We start from the raw sequence: 9,771 nt of genomic DNA, 5'->3' as shown, positions 1-9,771 counted from the left end.
TCTGAAGCATGCACCTGCCAAAATGTCCTATTCTTGTTTTTTTGACAATTAATGTCTTACTCTTGTTATGATGGTAGGTAGCAGAGACACATTCACACTTTGTTATATCTGTTGTCTTACTTTTTTTTAGACTGTGCTGTCTAAGTTATCTTGTTAGATGCTGCCTACAAGTGTTATTGCTTCTTGCCATCATTCGCGAATGAAGAATATCAATAGCATCAAAACCAGAAGAGATATTTCTTTATTTCCATACACTTGCAAAAAAAAAAAAAACTGCGGTTGCGAACTCCCATGGTCATTAAGGGATCACTTCGCTTCCTGTATATTGTTTGTGTAGATTTTCGTTCTAATTCTATAACTGTTTGATTCTTCAGGAGAACCCAGACTTGTGGAAATGGCTTACTGGTCAAGAGCAACCGCCAGAGATTGTAAACTCTAATCCTGTATGTCATACCACAAATAACTCTTCTTCTGCCCCTCTAATATTTCCATTGCTTCTATACTAAACGAATTGTGCCCAAACAGGTATTTGCTGCCATTAAGTCGAAGGTGACGGATAACCTGAGCAAGCACTCTTCCCCAGAGACCCGGTCAGCGCCTGGCCAGCCTTGGGTGAGAGGGTGGGATGACAAGGACAAGAGGGGTCTGGATGGACCCAAGTACGGAAACCAGTGATAAGGTGCTTGAAACCATTATCGCAGTCTTAAAGCTCAGCTTGTTATCCTCGGTGTGTATGATGCTTGTGTAAATAAAGCAAGTCATGGTTAGTGATGCGCCATGATTTGTATTGTCATTTGATCTGTGCTAGGAATAAGGTTTCACTTGTTCCCGTCGAGGGAGACGTGTCGTCTGTAGTGGTACTGTGCAGCCAAATGCATCTCCTTGTTCCAGATCGGAATTAACTATGTATGCACAAATCACTGGCGCATTTTCACTCAATTTAGTAACTGTGATGTATGTATTCTTTAATATCACCGAATGTACTTTTAGGCCCTTAAGTAGATTTTGGTATTGATGACGAGCAATCAAGAGATTAATGTGATCGTTAAGTTTGAAATCAGGTTAGTCCCAAGAGCGAAGGTTGCAGAGTACCTATTGCTTGCTTGTATGCTCATATATTATAAGGTGGCAATCCCTAGTTGTATATTTAGAGAACTTAATTTATCCGCGTCCCTAAATTTGCTAAAAAAATACTCCTGAATTGCTTCCTTGTATGCTCATTATATTAAAAATTTAGTCGCCTACATCCCTCCATCCTCTTGACATCCTACTTACATCTTTGATTGTTCAATCATATATTATGCCAAAATTAACTAATGTAGAATAGATACATCATACATCAAGCATTGCAATACAAATACTTCAGATCTTCATGTACAAATTGTTTATTCAACTCTTATACAGAAAAACAAAATGAAATCTCACAGCGATCACTCATATATTACAAAAAAATGACCATGAAATGAAAGAATAAGATGATGCAACATTCAAGATTATTTATGGTACATGAGGAAATTACTTTAAGAGAAACTGTCTCTCTGGATTCATGGAATGTGCCTGCGATATTCTTCGGAGAAGATGTCACTCTCTCTGCTACTCTGCAGAGGCGCAGAGCCTACGAACCAGCCGGTGCTTGCTGGGCACGCATCACCATTTCCTCGGTCGTAGTTCCTATGATCTCATTTGCACGCTTCAACGGAACGCACACGATCCTCCCGATTGAGTCCTGGTAGAGAAGTTTATTGAAAGAATCAGGAACTTCGAACTTTGAAGTTTCTGTAGAGTAGCTTTTGGCAATCTTACCCGGGACACAATTCCAAGCTTTTCAAGCTTCTTCACAGCATCAACAACGTCGAAATTGCACTCCACGCCAAACTCTTCCTTGATGAGCTGTTCGCAACGTGAATCAAGATCCTGCAAAGATCGGCTAATTCATATGTCAAAAGCACAAAGGGCATGTCATCTATGTGCAAAATCTGCATAGATGATATATAATCAGGGGAAAACCATATAGCGTGGTCCTACAAGGTGATATTTTCCTTGATAAGAACACTTGTACTCTAAACATATGCATCTTAATCAGATGTGAGACATTCAGTAGCTTGTTGTGTGATGTCTCCCATATTGATGAAAAAAAAGAATGTACACAATAAAAAAATAAGCGATGTTGACTAACTGAGATATTCAGGTAACTTAGTTTCTGCAAGTCTAAATCAGATGAAACAGAGAATGCATCTATAAGAAAATTAGGCTGCGTCAGGATAATATCCACTGAGTACATCAGAAGATTCTCAAGAACATTGGCGTCAAAGGAGGAAACTGGGGAAAACTGTATATGAATGAAATATGACATAGGAATTAGCATCATGTAGACACACTTACCTGTATAGTTGCTTTTCCTTGCTCCATCAGAATGTAATAAGAAACAATGACCTCTTTAACCTGTCGAGGAGTTTGCGATATGTCAGCGCCACAAGACATTTTACACACAACAAAGAGATGTGTTCAGGGATCGATTAATACTTCTTGCTGGATCACATCGTCGCATAAGTGTAGAAGTGTTCCTTTCCCACTGTCAAGCTGCTTGTCATACATCGATTTTGTGATTAAATTTTGGTAAGTCACCATGTTTGCCTGAAATCTATTTGACGAAAGACAAATTTGTCACATATCAGCCCAGAAATTCACCACATTGGTAAAATAAAAAGTAAGTTTAGATCTCTTACGTAAAGTAGATCTTCGCACAGTATCCAACCAAACCAGAAACTATGGCTGTCACGACCCATATGTCAGCCTTTGGCATTTCTAGAGAACCTACTAGAGTGACCTGAAAAGAAAAGGCAATTGATATGGTCATCAAGAGAAACTCAGTAGAATGTTTGGTATCTAAAGCACCAGAGACATACCAAACCAAGCACCGCGGAAATAAGGAACAAGACCCAATCCATTGGTGTTAGACTAGGGTTCTTCTTCTCTGGCTACAACATATATATAATGGTGCCAGATATGTCAGAGAGGAAATAAGTATAGAACCTACCAGAATAAATATGTGAAGAACACACAAACACATATGAATGGCTTATATGGTAAATCATATTACCAGAACTAACTCCATGTCAGCCATTGGAATATTCTTGAAATGCTTTACAAATATTCCTCGATCTTTCTTAGTTTCTTTGCTAGCCCTCCTGTGATATTACGGTCACGGCACAATAAGCAATTGCATAAATATGTCAACACTGAAGATAAGATATTGCTTCATTTTTAAGCGTATAAGGGAAGGATGTTCAGAGAGAATTACCTATATACCACGATTATCCTTTCAAATGTAGGCTCCTGAATTGTCATCTTTCTTAGTAGATTCCTTATGCTGCCGTAAAAAGGAGAAACACTCAATTGATATCGAGAGTTCAACTTTAGTCTAAATTTTTTACTGTCAAGGAGAGTCCTAATCTTCTACCTCAGCTCCATTTTTTCAAGGCGTATGCGCTCAACAAAGAGGTCTGCTGGCTCTTCGTCATTGACTTCGTCAGTCTTCTTTGTGTCTTTCTTTGGCTTCAATTGTCGCTTCCTAGAGAACAATTTCTCAATCCTATTTAAAATAGAATTGTCATATTAAATGATAAGTCCAGCTTAGAAGGAAAAAACATGCTGATTCTGGATCAAGCTATCATACATTGTGACTCTTAACAAGAATCTCCAGGCTCGAGATATGATCACATCAACTTTCTCCATAAAGAAGTAATCGGTAGTTTGGTCGATTCCAATGCCTCGCCGGAAGACAATATACTACAATGTATGGTTGATGAGATCAGCACTCCGATACAAGAATAGTTATACAGAACTGGGGAAATGCTTTTAACATCAAATCAAACTTGTACATGTCGGTGAGGTATGGATATTAAACGGAACTGTTAACGAAACCACCAGAATAAAATGGTTGCTTTTTTCTTGAAAGTAAATATACAGCACGTGCCCATTAAAGTTACCTTATCGGCAAATGCTGGTAGGTTATCATGTGGGTGCTCTTTAAAGTACCTGCTCAACAGCGTTTTGTCGACCTGTAATTGTTCATGAATCAGTCACTATCTATGGGCGCAATTGTTCTGATTCTGATTTGGGACTAAGTAGCTTCTGACCTTCGATTCGTCAACCTTGATCGGTAGGTTCAGAAGATACTGACCAGAATGAGCTACTTCATTCTCTTCATCAGACAACAACTTGAAGTTGCTCTTGTCCATTATCTAGTTAAGACCACGGACATATATGGAACAGAGGGAGTTTTGGTTATTGGCCAGATAAAATGTGGCAAATCACATTTATTTAGGATCGGAAGGTACGGGTTGTGATCCAACCTGAAAAAGGTACGTTAAGAAATTGAGTTCAAGGGTTTCAGTTTCATCACGTGTCAGGCTCTGCTGCTCCAAACTCTTCTCACCAGAAACAGGATCGAATAGGGCGTATAGTTGCTGAACCACAGAACAAAATATTCAGCTGCAAGAGACTTTACCAACTCGGAGACAGTTACGGAATGGTAAAGGAAGGTAATATTTGAACATGCCTACCATTAGATCCTCAAATTGCAGGAGATACCAAGCACGTACAGTGTACTCCACCCTCCTGCATAGCTTCATAAACTCGGCACGGTCTTTATCTTGCTCTGAAGAGGAAAATAAATCAGGCACATGCGTGCGTTACTGGAATGTAGAACTGTTTTAAGAATCCAATCTTTCAATTTTAGGGTAATGTTTATGGCCTCTACGTCCAGCCGGTAACTGAAATGCAATTCCAACTCATGAACGTACGAGTCAGAGATCTGCGCAAATGATTGTAAGTGGCACTCAGTGGGTCATATTAGATTGCAAAAGAGATTACAGAACCACAATACATCCTGGTTCAATCAAAAGCTTAGATGACCAACTGACATATAAGACCTGAAAACAATCAAAACTCCCAAGAACAGTAAAAAGGAAAAGATAGGCCAACCTTTTGGGTTTTGTCGAAGAAAAAGTGGGAAGCACATAAAACAGTCCACTTCTAAACTATCAGAAACTATACATTGGATGTCTAATTATTTCCATGTACTAACAAACACTTATTGACTAATTAACTGATATTTTGCAGTGCACACACAAATACCCCATATTAGCTGATTCAGAAAATAATGGAAAGATCTGATATCTGATCCATTGGTAAGTACTTCCTGTCTAATAGTAATAAACTAATGAATGAGTGAGATTGAATTGGCGAACCAGAGCCACCATGCACTCTCAACCCTAACTGTCAGGGATTGCCCAGCCGTACAGCCCAATTAATTAGAACTGCACAAGACATTCATTCAGAGAAACACCGGACTCGTCTCCCAGTTTAAAGAAATGCGACGCCTCTAGGCCCAACGGACGATCAGACGAAATGAAACCGAAAAGAAAGAAGCGGAGACGGCCGGATCAACGGGGCGAGGGAGGCGATACCGATGAGGTAGGAGAGCTTCATGACGAGTTTGGGCTTGAGGATGGGGATGACGGACTCCCTCTCGAGCCGTATCACCTCCTTCACCACCCCGTCCTTCTTCTCCTTGGCCATCGCCTCCGCCGCCGCCGCCGTCCCGGGCACGTCCGGCTGCCTCCCCAGCGCCTCCACCGTCGGCGCGGACGACATGAGCGACGCTATATAGCAGCAGCGCCGACCGGGATTGTCCGAAGCTTGGGATCGAGGCAAGGAATGGCGTCGGGGCGCGGCAAGACGGAACAAAGCGATCAACGACGTCGAGGGCGTTGCACAAAGAGAGGGCCTTTTCCGACCGTGGCACGAGCACGAACGGTCTGTTGGGGCCAACCCGAGAACCTCACAGTTTGCGCTATAATCCTTGGATAGAACGAAAATTGAGTTCATGACCCTCGACAACGTTATACTTTTGTTTTCAGGAATGCCGTTCCAAAACTATTTCCCACCTCATAGTCTCCTTCATTCACTATCATCATGCCCATCTGACATGTGAATTCCCCACACTTGCGCAACCACTTTCATAGCCGATGACCCACCTGGAGATGAATTCACGACATTAGGGTCTATCAAATTACTCACAACATAGACAACCTTTATACACAAACACACCACAAACCATACATAAGTTATTACATATGCAAACGCTTATTGTTCTGTGAATTAACAAATTCAACACCAACAACAATCACCAATTACTACTCTTAGTAGCTAAAACCCCTTGTGTGGCAATGGGGCAACTTTATTCTAGTGGTTCAATGTAGGAAGATTTTGATTGGGTAGAGATTGAGATATGCTGTGGGAAGATCAAAGACGTCAAGGGCGTTAGAGAAAGAGAGAGCCTTTTCCGACTCGTGGCACAAACATGACTGGTCTGTTGAGGCCATCTGGAGAACTTCACAATTTGCGCTCTCATCCTTGGAAAGAATGCAAATCGAATTCATGACCATCTCCTCAAGAACGTTACTATTTTTTTTAATTTGTTAAGAAACACAAAGTATAATTTACATAAACACACTCACTCACTAACATAACACCTAGTGAAGAATAGATCCATGGAGCTTAGGAGCAGGGATTCACCACGTTCGCCTCACTGTTAACAGCAATGTCCTCTCCTACTACAAGAATAATATGTTTGAATGGATGCACATGACGTCAAACCTTGTGTTCGATCACAGGTATGTTGGAGGTACAACTGCTCTCGTAGTCACCCAATCAGTTAAGCAATAATTCTATAATAGTCAGGAGATCAAATAGGAAATATTTGTGAGCCCTGGCCTTTGTCTTTTGATATTGGATCTACAATCCATACCAAGTAAACTAGGTTTATCTAGAAGCTACAAGTTGTTGACCATACCGAGTCAATTTCATACATCTTGATGCTACAAAGGTTGTACATATCCCTAGTACATTTATATGTATTAAATGCTTACAAAAATTTTATCATTCCGAGTAGATATGGCATATCTCAAAGCTACAAAAGGTTGGTCACACCAAGTAGATGGTACATTGATATTTGAAGACATGAGAGGTTGGTCTATGAATTTGAAGCCACATGAGGTTTGTCACACACCAAGTAGTTGGCACATTAATATTTGTTGGCCACACCAGAGTAGAGATTGCTGGTCAACGAGATGAGATGACACAATCCCTCTTTTGTTCAAAGAAACCATATCGTTACCTTTTTCTTTGGTATCCGGTTGTTGGATAGTCGTGATTGTTCAAAGCGAACCTTTTTTAGCCCCGACAAGCAGCAACCATATAGCCCACCACCACAATTCGCATGCTATGTAGCAGTCACATTCTGATGGAAGGAGGGCGGAGCCAAGAAAAACAGTGGTGATGCTATGTGTATGGGGGGTGCATTGCCCTAGCCCTGGAAAGAAGTGTGAGGTTAATTTTTTTGGAGGTCTTGGATGGGATCTTAATATTGGTTATATGAACTGTCATTAGATGGCGCAAAATGGGCGGTTATATTAATTGGGAACACCCTAAGATCTCTTTCATGAACGGTTTTGGTTCTGAACTTGCAGCACCAAGATTGTGTTCGAGTTGAACGCTCTCAATGGTTGTGGCCCTCTGGCGGACAAGTTTACGGGAGGAGATTGAGAATGACCAATGCAACATGGCTCATCCGTTACACCGCCAGAAAGGGCTACGAAATCTATGGGTGGGAGCTCGGTATGTTCTCCTAGTGTCTTCTCCATTTCTCTTGGTACCGTAACCCAAGATGGAATTTCAGTTAGAGATGACAAATTTTCTTCAAAATGTGCAGGAAATGAGGTCGGTGGCAAATGCACCGCACCGGAGCCTCGATCATCATTGACTGGTATGCCAAAGACGTGACTATGCTGTGGAAAACATATATACTAGGCAACAGCTCATTGAAGCCGCTGGTGATCGCTCAAGGAGGCTACTTCAAAGAAGGCTGGTTCGATTAGTTCATCGTCAAAAACAATCCAAATATGGTCAGTGTGGTCACCCACCACATACTATCTGGGAGGGGGGGGGGCATTGCCCCCAGCCCTCAAAAGAAGTGTGAAGTTAAATTTTTTTAGTCTTTGATGGGATCTTAATATTCGTTATATGAACTATCCATTGGATGGTGAAAAATGGATGATTTATATTAATTGGGAGCATCCTGAGATTTCTCATCATGCATGGTTTTGGTTTTGAACTTGTAGTACCAAGATTGTGTTCGAGCTATGTGTGGTTGTGGCCCTTTGGCAGATGGGTCTATGGGAGGGGCCTGGGAATGACCAATGCAACATGAATCATCCGTTACACTGCCAAAAAAGGCTATGAATCTATGGGTGGGAGCCACGTATGTTCTCCTAGTGTCTACTTCATTTCTCTTAGTACCTTGAACCAGGATGGAATTTCCATTAGATGATAGATTTTCTTGAAAACATGCAGGAAATGAGGTCGGTAGCAAAGACAGCGTAGCCTTGAACACATCCGAGTAGTATGCCAAAGATGTGACCGTACTGACATGGTCTGTGGAAGTGATATATACTAGGACAACCCGTTGATGCCTCTGGTGCTCGCTCCGGGAGGCTTCTTTGAAGAAGGTTGGTTCAGCGAGTTCAATGCCAAAACAAGTCAGTGTGGTCACCCACCACATATTACCTTCTCTATCCGTTAGCGCAAATCTTTTTCATGTTTTTTGGATGAAAATTTCCTATAAAATGTAGTGCAATGATTTTTTTTAAAAAATATATAAAATTCGATCCTACAGGTCAAACAATCAACATAGGAAAAATTGCTATTATTATTATGCTCAAAATGAGACAAGTTTTTGTGAACACATGTGCACTGCACCCCTTATCTAAGATGTCCAATACTGCTTTGAGATGTGTGCTACTCAAATATTAACTTACTTACACGGAAGTTTCTCTTAAATGAAAAAAACATATGGACTCCAGACTTTATAGATCAACAAAACAATGGAACCGCAATTTGTGAAAGGAGTTTTTTTTTCTGGAATAAATATACAAAATGATATTTATTTTCTTGTTAAGAAATATTTTTTATAGTATTTATGCTGTAAATAGAAATTTAAAAGTTTTTCCGCACTTAATTGTTCTAATGTATTGTTGACCTGCAAACTTTAAAGTTCATATATTGTTTCATTTGAGATAAAAGAAAGAGGCGTTCACACAGATCAAAAAGCAACAAATAGATGGTTGGACATGTTGGAATTATTCGCTCCGGAGGCCCATGTGGCCATTCATGCATGACAGAGGGGTGTGAAAAATTTAGTCCCGCTCCGCTAGTGAAAGATATATGAGACCAACTTAGAGCATTTTCAATAGAAAATGTAGATGCAAAAACATCTAACTTTTGCATCTTCGAAACCCAAAATCAGCTCTACAGCAGATGATGTAGATGCAAAAAAAAATTACATCTCCGCCTTCCAGAAATGTAAAATACAACACTTCGAGTTGCAAATTTGCATCTCCACCATATGAAGATGTAAAAACGCAACCGCCTGCCAACCCACCAAATGTCGTTCATTTCACTTCCTTCCTCCTCCTCTTCTTCCTCTCGCTGCCTGCCACATTGTCGTGGCCCGCCCACCCACCTGCCGCGTGTCGCCGTCGCACTGCCACGCCTGACCCCCCCCTCCCGCACCCCCGCCGATGGTTACACCGCCGGACGCCACGAATCTGCAGCCGCCCTGCCCCCGCCCGCACATCTCCAATCCACCCGCATCCACCACCGCCGTCGTCGTCCCGCCCACACCCCGGTCCCGCCCGCATCCACCGC

At 41.4% G+C, this 9,771-nt stretch overlaps 2 protein-coding genes across 2 annotated transcripts in view; one reads left to right on the top strand and one right to left on the bottom strand.

Moving 5' to 3' along the window:
* Window positions 1-974, top strand: part of LOC119303591 (succinate dehydrogenase assembly factor 2, mitochondrial-like) — a 3,008-nt gene extending 2,034 nt beyond the window's left edge. The window contains exons 3-4 of the mRNA XM_037580724.1: window positions 375-443; window positions 526-974. Coding sequence (XP_037436621.1) covers window positions 375-443; window positions 526-675 — 219 coding nt within the window. The 3' untranslated portion in view covers window positions 676-974. The remainder of the gene's footprint in view (window positions 1-374; window positions 444-525) is intronic.
* A 322-nt stretch (window positions 975-1,296) lies between these two features.
* LOC119298193 lies at window positions 1,297-5,763 on the bottom strand. Its single transcript, XM_037575688.1, has 15 exons — window positions 5,472-5,763; window positions 4,566-4,660; window positions 4,356-4,469; window positions 4,140-4,244; window positions 3,990-4,061; window positions 3,677-3,789; window positions 3,461-3,592; window positions 3,302-3,370; window positions 3,101-3,188; window positions 2,907-2,978; window positions 2,727-2,827; window positions 2,524-2,641; window positions 2,383-2,442; window positions 1,804-1,914; window positions 1,297-1,726 (listed from the first exon to the last, which is right to left on the bottom strand). The coding sequence occupies exons 1-15, from the start codon at window positions 5,656-5,658 to the stop codon at window positions 1,616-1,618; spliced, it is 1,548 nt and encodes a 515-aa protein (XP_037431585.1). The 5' UTR covers window positions 5,659-5,763; the 3' UTR covers window positions 1,297-1,615.
* Between the last annotated feature and the right edge of the window lie 4,008 nt (window positions 5,764-9,771).

This window comes from Triticum dicoccoides, chromosome 5A, assembly GCF_002162155.2.
Source record: "Triticum dicoccoides isolate Atlit2015 ecotype Zavitan chromosome 5A, WEW_v2.0, whole genome shotgun sequence".
NCBI lineage: Eukaryota > Viridiplantae > Streptophyta > Magnoliopsida > Poales > Poaceae > Triticum > Triticum dicoccoides.
The sequence above is the reverse complement of the archived record's forward strand: the minus strand, read 5'-3'. Positions and strand labels throughout refer to the sequence as shown.